The following is a 20,621-nucleotide window of genomic DNA, read 5'->3' on the forward strand; positions in this document are numbered from 1 at the left end:
GCAAAATAAGAGCAGGCCTCAAATGCTGGAGGCATTTTAATGATCTAATTGGGCAAGTAAATGAGTAAATTCAAATATTATGAATCTGCATAATAGATGGTGTTCGAAACTGTCTGCCTGCAGCCAAATCATTTCCAAATATGAATCAGCTTGGCATGGGGGTGATGTGCCACAAGCAAAGTCTGAGCCTCACCTTTCCTCCCTTCCTTAGCAAACACAGCCAGAGCTCACCTGCCAGCAAACCCTGCCCTTCTCCCTCACCTTCTGCTCTTCCCCCTCGTGTTTTCCAACAAAATCAAGTTTTCTCTTGAAGAACTGTCCCTTTTCCTTAGAAAATCCAGAAATGGGGAAGGACTGTAGTCAAAATGCTCCATTTTCAGCCTTCCAAGCAAATGCTCCGTGTCCAACCTTTGTCCCTCAGGGGCTGCTGCTTCCCAGCGCTTTCTCATGGATTTCATGGATTTCACGGAGTCTGGAGGGCTGCCCTGGGTGATTGGAGGTGAAAATCAGTGTTTGATTCCCACGGTGGGACAACATCCCTGCTCCAGGTTCCTCAGCTTCCCTGCCAGGTGGAGCAGCCTCTTCTGGATCCTTCCCCAGCTGAAGGCAGGGCTGGCACCTCCAGGCTCCCTGAATCCTCCCCAAAACCACCTGCAGAAAATCCAGGAAAACTCAGGACATTCTTCCATCGCTCCCAAGTACGAAACCACGCGGAGATTTTCAGTCTTTTCAGTAATTCTCCACTTTTAATAACAAATTCCCCCATTTGAAACAACTCCAGTGAGGCTTGTGTGGGTTTGTTTGGCTCCAGCAGCTCCCAAAGTTTTACCTGATCCATTGGGAAAGAGCTGCAGGTGGGATGAGCAGCATCCATTGCCAAGCAGGGCTTGGATGCAGGAGTGGAAAAGCCCCAGGCATCCTCTGCTCCTGCTTCCTGAGCCTCTCCTGCTGCTTTTTCCAGCTGAATTCCCACGGGGAGATAAGGAATCATTAATAACTTTCACACTGCATAATGAGGTGTGGGCAGCTTCACTCTGAGTACAGTATTTGCCTGAAATCCCTACCTTTTAAAGCAATTTTATTTTAATTTATATCTCTTATGCTCCAAGAGACTGTTTCATGTACAGAGAAAAAAATAACCTAAAAATATTCAAAAATTCTACAAAGCAACAACGACAAAAAAACGTCTCAGACAAAACCATGTTCTGCTTTGGATGGATGACTGGAAATACATTAAAAAAGCAAATTTTTGCAAAGATCTTGCCCTGAAAAGCAGGGATGAGACTCTCCCAGTAGCACTTTGTCCCTTGTTTTAGATCTCTTGATCGTGTTCTGCACACAACTGGATGTCAAAATCTCTTTTTATTGCTTCTCCCTGTGCTTTCCTGCCAAACAAATTCAAACCCAACGACATAAAAGTGATACCAGGGCACAGCAATTGTTCTTAGCAAGGGAAAATTAACAAAACAAAGCAGAAATATTCAAATTACAAAGGAAACCAACAACCGCCCCTTTTCAGTACCACGTTTTTAATATGGAAAACTTTGGGTTTATACAGAATTTAACAATTAGCTCCACGTGTAGAAATAATGAATTTTTTCCCCTATTATTTCATGCCTTATAATGGGATTTTCTGATGTCTAATGAGGGGCAGAGTGGTTGTGTTTAGTGGGGTTTCTCTGGTGTCCAGTAAGGATTATATAATAAATCTGCTTTTCTCCTCCTAATCGTCTCTTCTGACAAAATTTGAATCTTTGAGATCAGTATTTCTTTTCCCAACTTCCCTGAAATTGGCCAAGGGGATGAAAATTGTGGGGTGTAAAGAGAGAGACAGAGAGGTAATGAAAGAAAATCAGCTTTGTTTCCATAGAAAACCAAGCTAAAAATGCCTGAAAATATCCCTGTCTCACACCTGTATACTGCAAGAAGTCAAAATGAAAATGAAATCCCTCCCTACTCCTGGTCCTGCTGAGGACTGGAAGGACAAGGAGGCCACAGAAGATCCACTCCTGTCCTGGGAAAGGGGAAATGCTGCCCAATTCTTGGCAAGGTTCTGTTCCAGGGGTGTGAAACATCCCTGGTTTGTCTGGAGGGATTCCCACTGGAACGGGGCTCCAGAAACCGGATAAGGAATTTATCCAGAGTTCTGTGTCCACAGAAACTGGGTAAGGAATTTATCCAGAGTTCTGTATCTACAGAAACTGGGTAAGGAATTTATCCAGAGTTCTGTATCCACAGAAACTGGGTAAGGAATTTATCCAGAGTTCTGTGTCCACAGAAACTGGGTAAGGAATTTATCCAGAGTTCTGTATCCACAGAAACTGGGTAAGGAATTTATCCAGAGTTCTGTATCCACAGAAACTGGGTAAGGAATTTATCCAGAGTTCTGTGTCCACAGAAACTGGGTAAGGAATTTATCCAGAGTTCTGTGTCCACAGAAACTGGGTAAGGAATTTATCCAGAGTTCTGTATCCACAGAAACTGGGTAAGGAGCTGATGGGACACGATAAGGGATTGATCTGGGCTGCACTGGGGCTGACTTGTTGCTGTTTGGGATGCAAATCCCACAGTTTAATTAGGACATTGCTGCCTGCCAGAGTCACCCCACAGCCACCAGACCAGTCCAGGAGCTTCCCCAGCCCTGCATCAAGACTCGTCATTAACCAAGGGAAGAGCACGGAGCCAAAAGCACAAGGAATGTGCCTGGAATATGCAAGGAATTAGCCCAGAGGATGGGGCAGGCCTGTTTCAGCTCCGGGGAAGGTGAGGCCGTGTCACTGGAGGTGCCACCAAGGAGTGTCCCATAAAAACTGGATTACAGCAGCTGTGAAACTCCCCCGTGCCTGGGGCAGAATTCCAGCTCCTTTCCTGAACTGAGGATGGGCCCTCTGGGGACAGAAGGGCTCAGGGAAGCCGTGTGCTCCTTGGGTTTTGGCTTTTCCCTCTGTTCTCTGTATTCCTCACACATCTATCTGTGGCTCTGTAGCCTGTTGTGTTAGTGACTCGAATTCCCAATGATTTCCCATGGCCTTTTCCTAGGCAGAAAGACAAAAATTCCAGAGCTCCAAGCCCGGGGGTGCAAGGCCCCAGCGCTATCTCAATCCTTCCAGGCTTCCAAGGTGGAGAACAACTCCTCAAAAAAACATTTTCATGGACAAAGAGCAGCCAGTGCTGAGGAGGAAGCTCCAGAGAAGGGGCTTGGCTGAGAAAGAATCGCATCCCCACTTGTCCCCCTAATTGGTGCTTTTTATCAATTATGCTAATTTCCTAAAACTGATAAAATGTACTCACCTCTGGGGGGTGTGTGGGCTTTTGTGGACATCTTTCCATACCTGCCCCTGGGGGGGAATAAATAAATAAAAAATAAAATCTTCAAATAAAGATCCACTTTTCTATGACTGAAATGATCTCGAGTTTCATTTCCACGCTGGAGAAAAGACAACGCCGGCACAGCTGGGCTTGGTGTTCTCCCTCTGCCTTCTCCGAGCTGGCACCAACATTTATCCCCCTCAGCTCCTCCTCCGTGCTGCCCAGGCTGGGGCATGGCTCACCTGAAACCTGCTGTGGTTTCAGGGACTAAACCAATGAACTGGGAAGGAAAAGCTGCCTAGAACAAGATGAAATCGAGAATGGCACAGATACAGAGCTGGGAATAGGAGCTGACTGAACTGGGAATTCTTGGGACCAAGTTCTGACCATCCTGTTCTCTTATTTCCAGGATCATTCTGTATTTTGACTTTAAATATCAATATTTAATATGACCATCTTGTTCTCTTATTTCCAGGATCATTCTGTATTTTGACTTTAAATCAGGGGTGATGCCAGCCTTGCTATTTTGCAGATCTTCAGCACAAATTGTACAAGAACTGGCTGAAGCAGTAAGAAAGGAATTTTATTTGTTTCTAGTAAAGAAATAGCAGCATTTTTATTACAGTTTGACACCTGTAGAGAAAATTTTTCTGTAGTCAAGCACAGGTCTGTCAAATGGTAGGGAGATTTTATTAACAGGACTTTTAAAGAAAACAAAATACATTTGGAAGTGTTCAAGCCAGTTTGGAACAACCTGGGATAATGGAAAGTGTCCCTGCTCATGGCACAGCGTGGAACTGGATGAGCTTTAAGGTCCCCTCAACCCAAACCAGTCTGGGATTCTATTTTATGATTCCCAGCCAGATTATTCATTCAAAGAAGGAATTTGAATACTGTAAGAATGTTCCTCCTGTCATTAATCTGCAGAAAATTCCTCCAGAATACCCTGCTAAAAGCAACAGCCCAGCAAAGTGGCACAGGATGGGAATCAGGGATTTTCCATTGCTCAGGGATCTCACATTCCCTGGCACTGCCATTGCCTCTTGTTCCCTCTCCTCTCCTCATTCAGCTTGGAAGTTGTGAACAGTGGGAATAAACACGCTCCAGAAATGCTCCATCCCTTCTCCAGGAAGATTCAGCCCCTGATTCCGTCCCCAGCACTGAGGGAATCCCAAAGCTGCCACAAAACTCAGCCCAGCTGCAGCAAAGTCTGAAAGGGCTCTTTAGAGAGCAGCAAGGAATTCTAAATCTAATTCTAAATTCTAAATCACTGCAGCCTGAAACCTTCCTCCACCTCACGCTGGAACCACCGGGAATCTGGGCCTGGAATGTGCAAAGGAACATTCCAGCAGGGAATCATCAAAAGGAGAATCGGGGTGTGCTCGGTCCCAGCCCTGTCAACAACCACGGGACAAGAGCTGGGAATCCACCTGAGCTGTGCAGAAAACACCTCTGGAAGATAAATCAGTGAGGTGCAGAGAGTTGGGTTTGGAGAGGAAAGGCAGGGAATTAAAATCTGGGCTTTTTAGGAAAATATTCAGGAGGAGAGGATGAGCTCAGTGATTTTTTTAAGCCCCTCAGCCTCCCTGCCGAGAGCCAAAGTGGGCACAGCGCTCTGCCTGTGCTCCTCTCCAACTTCCTTCAAAGGAGTTTATATCAATGCCATCAAACTGAAACAATTCCTAAGTTTGTTTAAACTCATTTTTCTTGTCTCTCCACGCTTTTAAAATTCTGTTTCGATCCCTGGTGCTTTATTTCTCTGAGGGAGAAGAAAATTCCATGGAGCTCTAGAAGGAAGATGGGGTGTAGATGATGGATAATTAGAGGAAGGTTGCCAGAAGTTTCTCCTCCACTGGGGAATCAGCCCGTGGGGGGAGGCTAAAATACACAGAAATACATCTTTTGCTAAAATATTTTATATTTATTGTTCTCCAGGCCCCACAAATTTGGAACCTTCAGCTTTTTTCGGTCAGCTCTGGCCACACGTGGTGGCAACACCTCTCAGAAAAGTGGGTCCACCTTCTATTTTATCTCTGGGTGACAAAACTGATTAATTGAGAATGAGATTTTGAGGCAGATTTTTCTTCAACCTGATGTATTTTCTTACAGAAAGCAAATCTCCTGCGTTTCTGCCCTGCCAACATAATCAGTGCTGCCGCTGCTTTATTCATATTATTTTGACAGAAGTTCAGACCTTTCCTGGATATGAATCCTCTTTATTTAGATATTTCTCTTACACATGCCCTATTTTTTTTCTGGGACTGTAGTCCAGAGAAAGGAGCAGGAATTTCATTCTCTTTCCTGCAAGAAACAGGAATTTCTTTCCAGTGTAATAGTGGCTATTCCTTCTGTGGGGAAGTTTTTCCTGGTCAGTTTTTTATTCCCATAAAATTCTGCTTTGTGTGAAGTTTCCCAGGTTTTATTGCTGTTTTCTAGAAACTCTTTCACACTTTGCAAAACAGAGGTTTCTGTTGTGAAGATTTATTTTCAATGGGATCAAGCACTCCCAGGGGGGAGTTATTTTCTCTCCACAGAGCTAAAAAGTGGATTCTTTGTTAAATATGATGCAGTTATTTGGTAAATTAATTAATAAGAACTGGTATTCTGGATTTTAATCTTTGTTCCGCCTCGGTCCCTTCAGAGCTGCCACAAGGCCTCATTTTTAACATTTCTCTTTTCTTCCTCCCCCTTTATATCCTCCTCTTATTAAGAGCCATTTGTCACTGTGGAATTTTCAGAATTTTAGTGTAGATGTAAAAATATCTTCTTTTGTACATATCCATCTTCATGATTAATAACAGAGTGGCCTAAAAAAGAGCAATTCCTTTCAGAATTATAAAAGGCTTTCATCCCATCTCCTCATCCCATCTGAAACAAGGACATTTTCACTCCTGGAAATAAAAAAAGGGAAAAAAAATGAGGTGTTGCCACTCCTCTAAATCTAAATTTGAGCTCCCAGACTCAATAAATCACCCAAGAGAGGTGGAGATTTCCTGGAAAATGCAGCCCTAGTGATCAAGTGATGGATAATTTCAGCTCAGGGGTAAATCCCACCTCAGGACAAAGATTTGCAGCTGCCAGATTTTGGTTTTTTCTTGTATTTACTGCCAACCTCTCTGGTGGAACTCCCCCAGGGGAACCTTTCCCAGCAGGAATTTGTACTCTGAGCTTTTGGATCCTCAGGGATTTATGAACCATGAGGAGCTCCATTTTTAATTCTTCCCTCACTTTTATGGCCTTGCCAACTATCGAAGCACCATAAAAACATAAAAAAGACTCTGCCACTCCACAGAGAATGATTTTTCCAAGACTTCACGGAGCTGCTATTAAAGTCCATTTCGTGTTTCATAAATTTTTATATCAAACATTCCTCCCTGGAATTTCTCTCCCGTCACAGTGACCTACTGGATTTTATTTTCAAGATAAATTCAATCCTTTCAGCCTCGTTTTCCTCGTGCCAGGTGTAACCCTTGAGGGCCTCCATGAAAAATTGTTCAATGGGGAGAGAAAACAAAGCCCATCTTGACAAAAAAAAGGGCAAAAATTATCCATAGTTTGTCTCACTGCTACTTTAATGTGGAAATTCTCCTCTGCCTGTCTTCATATGCAGAGTCCAACTTAAAATGAAGGATATTTGTCAAAATAATCTTAATTTTGTGGAGAAAGGGAGAGCTTTGAGTATACAGAATTGTCCTTTCAGCCAAAATTCTGCCACAGATTCAAGTATTAGGCCAAGATTTAGATGTGATTAAATGATCTTGGTGTTCTTGCAAATGATTTCCTTAAAAATAAATAATTTAAAAATAAAGAATTATTTAAAAGATCCCAAGAAACAGTTTTCCACCAAAATAAAAACCAACAAAACCAAACCAAAAAAAGGTGTTATCATTTTCAAATGTTTCAGTGAAAAATTCGTTTTTATGAAAACCCTAAAACCGATGTGATTCCTGAAGTATATATTTATATATATTTATAGTATTATATATATATATACTATATATACTATATATTTATATATTTTTTAAATAGTATATATAGTATATATATATACTCTATATAGTGTGTGTGTGTATATATATATAGTATATATTTATTTATATATATAGTATATCTTTATTTATATATATAGTATATATTTATAGCAACTTTGAATCTTCAACACCCTCTTAAAATAGTTCTAAAGATCTAAATTTAGGAACAATCCCAGGCCTATTTTAAATCTCAACCTTGAGGCTGGCAGGGGACAGAGTGGGCTTGAGGAGTTTTGTGGGAGCAGTGAGAAAGCAGAGAATTGCAGAAATTCTGGCACTGAGGAAAAATCCAGGATATTTCCACCTTTACACCGTGCTCTTTTACAACTTTTTATGGAGTTAAACACACCAAAATACAGCTCAAGGGGGAGCAATATTTATCCTTTAAACACTATTAATGTGATTAAATAATTGAACAAATTACTGTCGAAATCTATTCTGTGAGAAGAGCCAGCACTGAACAGAGCTGCAGGGGTGTGGAAAGAATTATTATATGGGATTTCCCCATTTATTTTTTTTTATTTTTGCACTGGGCTGTACAAATTCCACATCCAACCAGCCCCACTGACTCCCCACATTCCCAAGAATCCAGAATTGTGTGGAGGAGGATGCAGGCTGAAGGTCCCTGTGACTATTTCTGTGCTGAAATATTTCCAGAGCGGGGTCCCAGTTAAAAACCTTCCCATTTCAGCTTGTTCAGCAGAACTTGGCTATTTGGAGAAAGTGATTTGAAGCCCCAGCACTTCATTAAATGTCTCTTGGTACCAGAGAGGAATTAAGTGAACCTTAAGGAAGTAATGGAGCAGCTGGGGAAATGGCAACTTTTTCAAATCTGCTTTATTTCACCCCAATATAGATTAGCCAAAGTTTAAAATCCGTTTTCATTTCAAATGAGGGCTTCTTGCTCCTTCACAAAGGTTCTGACTGACTTTTTTTATTTTATTTTATTTTTTTATTGCTCCTTCTGCCTTGATATTTGCCCCTGTGAGACTTCTCAGAGGTTTAAGGACCCATTTGATTGATTGGGGTCTGAGGCTTTTCTTAGCTGCCATCAAATTCCCTGGAAAACTTCCTGAACTTCCTCAAATCTCCCCAACTTTTGACTCAAACCTGGCTGGGAGGGAGCTCAGAGCTGAAGGTCACACAAGGCAATGTTTTCTGCTGCAGCTCTAGCTCTTGCATCTCATCTTCTCTCTCCACCCCAGCACTGCAGTGAGAGTGAGAAACTTGGGGAGATAAAGAAAAACACCCTAAATTCTTACAGCTAACATGTAATAACTACTAGAGGCACAGAATATTTGTGCATTTAGGTTTTTTCCCCGTGGTTCTGCCGTTCCATGTGAAGGGAAAACTTGAAAAGACATTGCAGGAGTGGGATCCTCCTTCTCAGGCTGCAAATCCATCTCCCTCCACTACCAAAGACTTCTGTGAGAGAGGATTTCTATGAATTTTCAGCTCTAGACAGGCCAGCTAAAGAAAAACAATCAAAGAAAGACGGGTGAATCTGCAGGCAGCCCCCAGATTCTGCACATTATGCTGTGTTTTGCTTTTCTGTCCTCACCTACATCAAGTCAGGAATTAATTCCTGTTGCTCTTGCTTGGGAACATAACCAGCAGAACCCAAATTTTGGCTGCTGGCCCAGCTCCTCTCCTCTAAGTGCCTCAGCCACCTCCTGTTCCGTTACAAATCCACAGCAGCATGTATTTGTTACACAGAAAGTGCTGTTCCTTAATGCTCAGCCAAGCTGGGAAATTATTTCTTGAATCCTTTACTTTTCCCATTACAGCGAGGAGCAGAAAGGAGAAACTGCTTGATGTGCACGCAGTTCTCTGCTTTTGCTTCCAAAGCCCGGGATTAATTCTCTCATTAAGGTGTTTCTGCTCAGTTCAGCTGCCTGTCCTCAGACACATTTCTTATGCTCAAAAGTTAAAGTAGGAAAAAAAATCTGTCCCTGGGAGGGTGGGGAGGGGCTGGGATGGAATTCCCAGAGGAGCTGTGGCTGTCCCTGGATCCCTGGAAGTGTCCAAGGCCAGGCTGGACAGGGCTTGGAGCAGCCTGGGATAGTGGAAAGTGTCCCTGCCATGGCAGGAGTGGGGCTGGATGGGTTTTGGGGTCCCTTCAACCCAAACCATCCTGGGATTTTCTGAGAGCCTGTGGAGGAAGGGCTGCGCTGCTTCACGCTGTCGCTTCTGGTGACACAGGAGAGAGGGGCTGGTGCCCCTTCTTGTAGCAGCTCTGGACTCCCTGAGCCACCCCAGCAGCAGCCAGGGATGGGAGGAACCAGGGGGAAAATGGGAATGTGGAGAGTGGGATGGGAGCAGAGCCTTTGGGCCACAGGGAAATCCTGGATCATCCCTGCAGCAAACAGCAGAGCCCACCAGACCCCTGAGCACAGGCACAGCCTCTGCCAGGCAGGATCACCTCAGCTTTGGGAGAGGAACGGGGTGGGACAGGATTCCCCAGCTGAAACAAAACCCCAGCCCCAGAGAGGGAGGGGGATTGAGCCCGTCCTGGGACAGCTCAGCCTTTTCCCCACTGCCAAAGCTGCTCATCCCAGCTGTTGGGAGAGCAGGGATGGGATCCAGGGCAGGGCAGGAGCCAGCAGGCCCCACACAGCACAGAGAGCCTGGCTCCTGCTCTCCGTGGCTTTTCAGGAAGCAATGGTTGATTTTGCTGGTTTATATATTGATATATTTAAATATGGATCTGGTCTAGTATCAGTATCCAGCTGTAACAGACAAAGAATCTTTAATTGATTAGGATTTCAGAGTTCAAGTTTACTGGCAGTGCTGGGCCCATGTGCAGAGTCACCCCTTAACTCACACTGCCCCAAACACAGGCGATTACAAACTTTTTATTTACCCAAGTATTGAATACAAATACATATTCATAACCCAGTTCCCACCCACTCCCTGCTTCTGATGCTAATTAGAAAAAAAGCAATTAAGCATGTGTAGTTTGTCCTTCAAAATGGGCCGGTGGTCTCGTTATGGGGAGTGGTCATAAAAGGGAGGAAGGGATTTAGCTCTTCCTCATTCTGACCTTTCTACCTTCTCAATTCAGTGACAAATGAACCCCTGGACATGTTTCTAATTTAATTTTTCCACTTGGTTTCTGGTTTGCAATTCTCTTAAGTTCTTGGAGTTCCTTACAAGATTCCCAGCTGAACAAGCATAAGGTTGACAGACAATTAGTTATTGGCTAATGATTAGCTCCTAATTCTAGTAGTGCCTCTCTATTAAATTTAAGGATTAGTTTTTTATTAGATTTAATAAAAAATAATTTTAATTAAGGTCTTAGCTTTTCTAATATCTTAAATTCCTCAAAGTTTATGCTTCAATACCAGCCAGGAAAAGTGCAAATCCCTGCTCCTTATCTGTGGGGCATTATCCCAATGGATTGGGAAGGGGTTGCTGGGAGCCAGAGCCCCGGGATGAGGAGCCGTGGTCATCAGGCTGCTGCTTTTGCACCCTCTCCTCCCTTATTAAGTGAATTTGTGGTGATTTTCTCTCCACATCCCAGGTTTCCTGGTTGTTCTGGAGAATCCCAGCCCTCCACAGCGCCCAGGGCTGATAATAATGCAGAAATCCAACGAGACACAGCATTAACAGCGGGCTCACAACACAGCAAGGAGCTTCCCCCCTGTATTTTAAATCTGTTTCATTTACTTGGCACAGCTGCTCTCCTGGCTCCCAACTGGAGCGGGAAGGTCAGCACAGCACAATGTTTTTGGAGAAGTCAGGAGCTATAAATAAATCTCTTCATCCATCAGATAAACAGCAGAGGGATCCTTGGAGTTACATCCCAGCCCTTCCATGCTCCTCCTTTTTTCTCTCCTTTTCCACCAGCTGAAGGCAGCTGCCAGTCATTCTCCCCTTCCCAAACAAAACCTGGGAATGTGGAACCTTTTGGGAGCTGGGAATGCTGAGAGCACTGAGGCTGGCAGGGAGGAAAAGTGGATTTAGGCACGTGCAGAGGAGCTGGGAGCAGCAGTAGGGAAGCCCACAGATGTTTGAAGCTCGTTCCCACATCTGGTGGTAGCTTCTGGTGCCTCGGGAGACCGAGGAGTGCTGTGGGAATTGGAAATTAAACCAAAGTCATCACGTTAAATCACAGCCAGACAATTTCCCCCGTTGAAACCCAGCTCCAATGCGGCAAATCTGCATCCTGAGGAAGCAGATGGTGCTGTGGATGGAGATCTCACCGAGTGGGGAGGAGGAGAGACGCTTCTGACAGCTGAAGGCTCCAGCTCCAGGCAGCTATTTTGGGCCAAACCACACCATTCCCATCACACCCAACAGATTGCCCAGGAGAGCAAACAAAGAGAAATGTGTTTGTCACTGCAGACACTCGAGGAGCACAGACAGAGCTTCAAACACCCTGGGCTGGGAGCTGAAAATGGGAATTAACCCTCTGGGAAAATGGGAAAAAATGGGAATTGTCCCTCTCCCTGCTGATGAACCCAAACCTTGGGAAGGATTCAGTGGAGCACAAATGTCTCTGAGCAGCTCAACCCTGTCCCCTGACACTGGATGGGTTTTAATCTTCTCTGAGTGTCCCAAACTGTTGATTCCTGATTTTTTATTTTTAATTTCCTTTTGGTTTTCTTTCTGTGCTTTTGTATTTGTATTTTTGAAGAAGATTATAGCTGTGTGAGGGAGGTTACAGCCACATCCAGTGGACCCCTTTGGTTTTCTGTGCCAGCTAATTAAATCCTCTTTCTTTTCCCATCACTTCCAAAAAACATCTCCCATTCCAGCCCCAGAGGTGGGAATGCTTCATCTTTATTTATTTCTTACTTATTGACAGCCCTTGTTGGATCAAACTTCAATACAAACACCAATTCTTAATAAATCCTCCACCAGAAAAATCCTTTCACCCCCCTTATTCGAATATTTCCTTAACGCCATCACCAAAAGCTGGTGCTAAAGAAAGGAGCCTTTGGATCTGAGTCATGTTCCCTTGCCCAAGGAAACCCAAATCAGCTGGATTATCCCAATCCTGCCCCAGAACGTTCCACTTTTTGGGATTTATTAAGAATTTGGCCAAGGGAAGGCATCAAGGCTGGAATGCACCTCTGGAATAGCCAAGGCAGAGAGTGAAATCTGGATTTTACACTCTGCAGGCAGCTGAGGGCACAGCTAATTTCAGTCTCAGAGAGGCCACCAAAAAAGGCTCCTGTAACCTCAGCTCTCCTCTCACCTCAGCTCTGGGACAAGCCTGGCCTAAGAACTTCATCCTCAATTTAAACCTGTCATGTTCTGCATCCAAAAGTGCCTCAGAGTGAAAATGTGAGGCATTCAAATGTATAAATCAATTTTGCAGCCTCTTGCTTAATGCAAATTAAACAGTCTGCACCACAGACACGAAACAGCTGCTAAACAGAGCAAAAATTAATGAAGAAGAAAATTAAGATTGCTCTGTTGCTGCTTTTTATCAATTTGTGCCCAGACCCCAGGAAGGTTTCATGAGAACGCCGCCAGTTTGCAAAGTGATTCCAGATTGCTGAGCTTCTATTTCTATTTTCCTTTCTATTTTCCGTGTCCTGGAGCTCTCTGGAAAAGCAGGGAACTTGTGAGGAATAATTGACACCCATTCCCAAATGTCTGCACTCTGCAGCTGGAATCAAAGCTCAACTCACAGGAGCATTTTCAGCTTTATCTGCTGCGTGTTCTGGTGGCATCCCGGGCACTTCCCGGTTCCCAGTGAGTTCACTTCTGGAAAATGGCAGGGAAAATTTGGAATAAAGGAGATTTTCTCTCTGCCTCCCAAAATATGCCATGCCCTGGAGAGGTGGGCTCCAAATCAATATTTTAGGGCTTGTGCTGCCACCAAGCAAAGACTCCCAGTGACTTCAGCAGCCAAATTTTTGTGGTAATTCCAGAATTCTGGTAATTCCAGAATTTAATTCTAGAATCAAGGCTCTGTGAGTTGGAAAACCCCAGAATTTCCTTCTGAAATATATCCTTGGTTAAACTTTTCCATGAAACTAATATTGGCATCCTTCCTCAATGTATCACCAGGTAGTTTGGCTCTGATATTCAAAATGAGAAGATGTAATTGTTATTAAACAATGTCCCATAGTTTATTTGGGAAATGGGATTTTGTTTCCTTAAAATAATGTTCATTTCAGGTATCATTTACACCAAATTCTATCTTTATAATCAGGAATTATATTCCCTGAGTAAGGCAGGTGTGGGATTTCCACACCGGGCACCTGCAGGTATTTAACCAGGATGTCCTCATATTTCTAATTTACATATAATAATATAATATAATATAAAAATATAAATAATATAATAATTCCCCTGCTGTGTTTTGGTGCACACCATTCCACAGCAGAATTCTGTGTTTAAATAAAAGCTGTTAAAGCCTCAGTCAGAAATCTCCCTGTGCCTCCCCTTCCCACTGACCCCGAGGTCACTCGGGGTGTCACAGGATATAAAGGAAAATCAGATTTTACACATGAAGATGTCCTGGGATTGAGAATCCTGGAAAAGAGAAAGGAGCAACTTGGGTGGAAAATTGCTGTTTGCATCTGCAAATGTTCCTCTTCAGGGGAGCTGCAAAACAGAATTGCTGTGGTGGGATTTCTCAGGGCTTTAGCAGGGGGAGGCAAAATTTCCCTGCAATTCTTGGCATTTGCTGCCAGATAAAATCCTGGCAATAATATCAGGAAATGTCATTTATATCAACTGAGATGAAAACTCTGGCAGGACAACTCAACCTTATTTACTGTTATCCAAACTAATGTACAAACCAGGTTCTGATTTTATTTATATTATTTAAATAATAATACAATCATTAAAATCACAATTTAAATAATAATTTAAATATAATAAATAATTTAAATAATTTAAATAATTATTTATTGATATTATTTAAATTATTTAAAAATTTATATTTACATTAATTTGTATAATTTTTATAATTTTATAAAAGTTTATAAATTTGATATTATATATTTTATCTTATTTATATTTATTTTTATATTTATGTTTATGTTTATGTTTATATTTATATATTTATATTCATGTCCATGTTCATATTTATATGTGTATTTATTTTATTTTTATAATATAGATTTATAATTTTATTTCTATGCATATATTTATATTATTTATATTATTTATATACTTAATAACCGAATTATTCCAATGCAGAGCTGGGCCTGTGTCACCCTGAATATCCTAAAATTAACATTTTAAAATATCAGGAAAGAAAAGCACAAGATGATTTTACTGCATTGCAGTCCTGACACGAAAAACTCCACTTTTACAGCTGTAATTATTGATACTGATTTTTCTATTCTGATTTTATATCTCAGCAGAAGAAAAGGGAGGTGAATCCGCAGGTTTGGGGGAATATTTTGCTTTAATATTTTCCGGGATTAATCTTCAGTGAGTCACATTGTTGTGCACATCTGATTTACGCCAATAAAAGTATTTGAAGATGAAAATCCTGAGAAAAACTTTAACTGGGCAGCAGAATTGAGCAAACAGCAACAGAAACATCCTCCAAATTTTAGCATCCCGGAGAGTATTATAGAACAGATATCCTACAGATTCTGGGAGTATTTTTATGAGGAAATTCCCATTTAATTAAATGTTTCTTGCACTGATTTTGTCCAGTAAAGCTAAATCCATCAGCGTCCTCACTGCTCATCCCCAGGGTGAAATAATGGTAAATTCAGTTTGCAACTACTGGAAATTAAAGAGTTTTTTCACAAAAATTGCCTAGAAAAGCGGAACATTGGTTTTTTTTCCTCTTGAAGCCAAAATAATTCCCAAGTTTATTCTGTTTATAATCCACAATTCCTGTGTATTAGAGCGCTGAACAGACAATGAACTCACATTTGCAGCATCCGATAATTTGTTTTCTGTAGCCAAAATATAAAAACCAAACGATGCCCTGATGGTTTCCTGCTATGGGCGAGCAGGAGGAGGAGCTGTTGAGCAAGGAAAGCTTTTTCCCAGTTTTCCAAGTGGATAATTCTGCAGTTTATTCACAAACCCGGCTCAAAAATCACTTTTCATTCCTTCCACAAGTGACCGAAAGCTTGAGGTCGCTCCCCTCAGCACAACTAAAATTAAATAGCGGCTGATATCCCGAATATTGGTGAGGTTTTTATTGCTGATTTCCAGGGTTTCAAAGAATCCATGGATGCTGGAGTTCTGCTTCTCCCCTGGGAAGATCTGCTGGAGTGCAGAATGATCCCTGGAATTGGATTTTTTGGCTCGAGCTGGCTCAATATTCTCTGAATTTTGCACTGAGGTGGCGCAGAATTGTTGTTAATTCCCATTTAACCGTGGGCAGCTCCATCCCAAGGGCTGGGAGTCTCCATCCCACCTCCTGTGGTTTCCCCATCCCAGTTTTCCAGCGGGACGAGGCCTTTCCTGCTCTTCCAAACCCTCCCAAGGGGAAATTCCAGCCGCTCCTGGAGCCAGCTCGGCCTCTCCCGCTGGATAAAATACATGGGATTATTAAAGGAAATCTCATCCGTGTGTAGCATCCTCTGCTGAATCTGCTCAGGATTTTGGGGAAAGCTGGGGAGCACCAGCGCTGAAGGAGGGGCTGGAAGGGATTTGTGACCTCTGGGTCTGGAATTATTCCCTTCACAATTCCAGGGCCTGGACACAAATTGCCAACAGTGAGACGCAGCTTCCACAGGAATCACAGTTCCACGTTTATGCTGCAGTAAAATGACAAATAAATACTGAATTGGTTGGCGGGAGGGAGCAGCATCCTTATTTTGCATTTATTTTATCTTTCCTTTAATATAAAATTAATAGAATTTTAAAAGTCTGATTAAATTGATATTAAAAAAATCTAATTAAATAGATATAATATTGACATAAATATCAATAATATTATTGTTTATATTCCAGCAAACTTCTGCTCACACATTCACAGCTTGTGGTGGTTTCCAAGGCTTGTCTGTTGCAGGAAAATGGCAATTTAAAGAAAAGGGTCAGAGAAAGATGATAGATGTTCTGGGGTTTGTTTTTTTCTAACAAAATGCTACCTTGGCAAGCTCTACTCTCGGTTTAGTAATTGACAAAATCCTGCTTTGAAATTTGCGTTTTGACTGCGAGCTTGTGAAGGGAATTGGGGAACACCTGAGAGTGAAGCTCATCCTTTGGCAGAATCCCAGAACGGTTTGTGCTGGAAAGGGACTTTAAGTGGCATCGCATCCTATGGGCAGAGACACTTTCCACTACCCCAGGCTGCTCCAAGTCCGACTGGGCTTTGGACACTTCCAGGGACGGGACATACTTGGATTAAACAATTTTTTCCCTTTTCCTGCCTCCTTCCCTGACCGCTCCCGGACTACAACTCCCAGCACGCCCCGCGCTCCCCCTGCGTCTGCGCGCTCTCGCGGGGGCTGCCGGGATTTGTAGTTCCGCGGCGGGGCGGGGGCGGCGGCCGGGACGCTCCGCCCGGGTGGAAGGAGGGCGGGCCGGCTCCGGGCGCGGGGGACACGGGACGCAGGTACCGCGGGCTGCCGTGCCAGCCACCTCCCGGGCCGAAGCGCGGCGGCCGGCGGCGTTCAGGAGGCATCCGGCGGCGGAGGGCTCGGCGCAGCCATCGGCGGGCCCGCGCCCCGCCGGTAGGGACGGGGCGCCGCGGGGCCGGGGCGCGGCCGCCCGGGAGCAGCGGAGCCGCGGGGAGCGGAGCGGAGCGCGGGGCTCGGCGCTGCCCGGCCGGCCGAGCATGCACTGAGCGAGCGGCCCCGGGCTCGGAGCCGCCCCGCTGCATGCTGTGGGGAGACACGGTCGCGATAATAAATGATAGAGGATACAATGACTTTGCTGTCTCTGCTGGGTCGGATCATGCGTTACTTCTTGCTCAGACCGGAGACCCTGTTCTTGCTGTGCATCAGCCTGGCCCTGTGGAGTTATTTCTTCCACACGGATGAGGTGAAAACCATTGTTAAGTCCAGCAGGGATGCGGTGAAGATGGTGAAGGGCAAGGTGGCCGAGATCATGCAGAATGACAGGCTCGGGGGTTTAGACGTGCTGGACGCTGAGTTCTCCAAGACCTGGGAGTTCAAGAGCCACAACGTGGCTGTCTACTCCATCCAAGGCCGGAGGGATCACATGGAGGACAGGTTCGAAGTAATCACTGACCTGGTGAACAAGACTCACCCCTCCATCTTCGGGATATTTGATGGGCACGGAGGAGAGGCAAGTGCTCAGCTGGAAAAAAAAAATAAAAATAATACAACAGCGCCAAAAAAAAAAAGGGGGTGCGGGAGGGAGGATGGTCCGGGGCAAGGCGTGGATGTGCTCTCACCCACCAGGTTTGTGTGGTTATCTTGTGCATTGTGGGGAGGGGGATTTGTGTGCTTTTGGGAGGGGGTGGATGTCTCTAAAAAAAGGGCTGTGTAATCCTCCCTCCCCTTTACCCCTCGTTACCCCTTCCGCCCTCAGCACGGCATAAATGTGTCTGTACCCCCCTCGCCCTTTGCAGTAGTGAAGGTTTAATTGAAGGAAAAGCTGCTGGAGGTGGCTCTGACGTGCGTGGAATAACGATGATGAGCACAAACTCCCCGGAGTCATCTTTTGTTACAGCCAAGTGTGGTGTGATGTGATTTTGGCAGCGGGCTGGCTTCTCCCCCGGCCAGAACCCGGCTCACGGGCAGAGGTTAAACAGGAGCGGTGCTGAAGGAGCCTGAAGTGTGTAAAATGTGCTTTCAGCAATTCCCTCTCCAGTGAGCGAGCCGAGCATCGCGTTTGGGAATTGTGTGGAGTCGATGTCATGACGAGTGCGCTGTCCCTTCCCCAGTGGAAAGCCAAGCCCGGCTGGCTTTGTGGCACTCGGGTTTTGGGGCAGCCTGGGCTCCTCCAGGCTGTGCTGGCTGATGATTCCAGCTCGCCAGGATGTTCCGTGGATTGCGGATGACAAATGTTGGAGCTGCAGCTTCCTCTGCCTTTAGGATGTGGTGCTGCCACGCAGCTTTTGGTGTGGCACAAGGCACGCGTTTCGTAACTGGGGAAAAGGACGGGGAATTTGTCCTTGGGTGGCAAATCGGCCCTGGCAGGGTTTTGGCTGGGAGCGAGAGAACCTGATGGGATGATGGAGAGAAATGTTGGGGATTTGCTGTGTGAGAGCCTGGGGGTCCCTCCGACTGCTCCCCTGGATCCAAGAGTCAAAATCCTTCCTAGAAAAGCTCTGGCAGTGCCCAGACATTTGTGGGGTGGAAGCTGCTGCCCTGCTAAACCTGGAAGAGCTGCCTGGAAAATCCAGGCCGTGGGCTCAGGATTGGGAAACCTCTGCCAGCGTTGGGAAGGGACTCGGGCTCTCCTCACGGTGTTTTGTCCCGTTTAAATGAACGCAAACTCTTGGGATATTGAGATTTGTCGGCTTCTTGAAAATGCTGGTGGTGCCTGAGCCCCGTTTTGGGGTTTTTGTCCGGTTTCAGTTGGGGCACAGCTGTGCCATCTCCTCCTGGCATCCTTTGGCCAGTTCGCTGTCCCTGGGCTTTGGAGGAACACAGGTGGAAATGTCGATGTGTCCCAAAGCGGTTCCCAGCTTTTCCTGGAGGATCTGAGCAGTTCACTGGGGACATCTGGGGCTCTTTGTCCCCAGGAAGGTGCCTTTGTGTAAACCGAGTTTCCTTGCGGGAACCGAGCAGCCCAAACAATCGGGGAAGTATCTGAGTGGTGTTTTTAAACAGAGCATTCTGAGCTTGTGGGATCCAGTGTGAAAGGGGGATCTGATTTCTTTCATTAATTTTGTAGCTTGCCCTGCACGAGGCTGCAAGCTGAGGGTATTAAATAACCCCCAGCCAACGCAGGGAACAGGGGCATTTAGCCGATGTGCCCCACAGATATTGCCTGCTTTGTTGTGCATCTTGAAATTCCATCCATGGGATGCATTCATGTTGGATCCGTGGAAAACTCGTTGGCCTTTTGTGTTCTGCTTCCTCAGAACTTGCTCTGGCGGATTCAGTGGCAAAGTACAGGGAGGTTTTTAATTTTGAAAGGTTCAGCAGAACTCTCCACAAATCTTTCTAAATTTAGTGCTTTATGAATGTATCCATCTGGCATCTGTTATTCATAATGGAATCCCAAGTGTTCTTCGTGGCCTTTACTCCTGCAAAAATAAGTTGAGGACCTAATTAGTTTCAAGCTTTAAGTTTTTGGTAAAACTGTTCAGAATAGCATGAACTGTGTGGTATGCATACAGCAAAAAAAGAAATAATGAAGAAAAGGTTTTATTCTAAGGGGGTTTTGTAATTTTGAGTAGAAAACGAGGGACAAGAAATAAAAATTCACATTCTTATTTAATCCCTACATTTTAAGTCTCTATTTGAATGGGGAGGTTGTATGTCTTAATTTATTTTACTTTTTCATAAAACATAAAATACTCTGTGAAACACCTTATCTACTCACATAGCAAAGCCCTGGTGAAGGTTAAATTTTCCTTATGGGCTCCCATTACATTTCTTTATGTGTATTTAAAGAATAAAGAACAGCTGATCCCTGGGGTTACGTGTGAAACAAACTGTTCTATATGGGGAAAAATTTGTTTTTCCAAACAGCCAATAGCAGAAATGAGATGCCAGATGATTTATTTCCAGCTATATGCCAGGGAGCCTGTCTCCATTAATTACTTCCTGCCATGTCCCATTGAAGTGGAAGGATGGAGGAGCATGATTCAAGCAGCTTCAATTACTGTGCACTGCTAATTTATGAGGATTTCTGAGTTCTGCTTTCATGTCGCCAACATTTTGCATAAATTCTGCTTTTCTCTTATGTCATTTCCTCTTCCAGCTTCCAGTTTTAGCCCGGATAGGTTGGCAGCCTTTGCTTTGGATTTTGTGGGTGGCTCGAGGAGAAAGGAGTAAGCAAAAATAATTATTCATGCTCTGGTTTGCTGCAGTAACTTCTGAAAAGCAAGAATGTTTCAGAGAGAAAATTGGATGTGGGGTGTGTAGTGCAATCTTTTAATAAATGTTAGTTTCTTGGAGATATAATGATAATTATGATAATAATAATAATGCAGAGAAGGTAGAGGTGAAAGAAGTAGATTTAGAAGGAACAAAGAAAAGTTGCTGCCTGTTATCTCACTGAATGACTTTGGCCAAAGGACCACCCTGCAAGGTGATTGAACTTAGAAAACAAAAAATTTCAGTTCTCTCATCAGCTTCTTTTTAAGGTGCAAAAATGGCTTGAGTGCTTTTTTTTTTCCTTGCCCTTTTTCCTTTATTTATGGATTTTGGGGCTGTCCAGGCTGGAAGATGGAGCAGTGTCAAACTCCACAAACGACCAAAT

At 44.2% G+C, this 20,621-nt stretch overlaps 1 protein-coding gene across 1 annotated transcript in view; it reads left to right on the forward strand.

Annotated features, from left to right (window-relative positions):
* The first annotated feature begins 17,003 nt into the window (after nucleotides 1-17,003).
* PPM1L (protein phosphatase, Mg2+/Mn2+ dependent 1L) overlaps nucleotides 17,004-20,621 on the forward strand; it is a 62,154-nt gene continuing 58,536 nt past the window's right edge. The window contains exon 1 of the mRNA XM_088060957.1: nucleotides 17,004-17,532. Coding sequence (XP_087917083.1) covers nucleotides 17,130-17,532 — 403 coding nt within the window. The 5' untranslated portion in view covers nucleotides 17,004-17,129. The remainder of the gene's footprint in view (nucleotides 17,533-20,621) is intronic.

The sequence above is a fragment of the Pseudopodoces humilis genome, chromosome 11 (assembly GCF_049639895.1).
Source record: "Pseudopodoces humilis isolate 2021_Gansu_Grassland_sample_001 chromosome 11, ASM4963989v1, whole genome shotgun sequence".
Lineage (NCBI taxonomy): Eukaryota > Metazoa > Chordata > Aves > Passeriformes > Paridae > Pseudopodoces > Pseudopodoces humilis.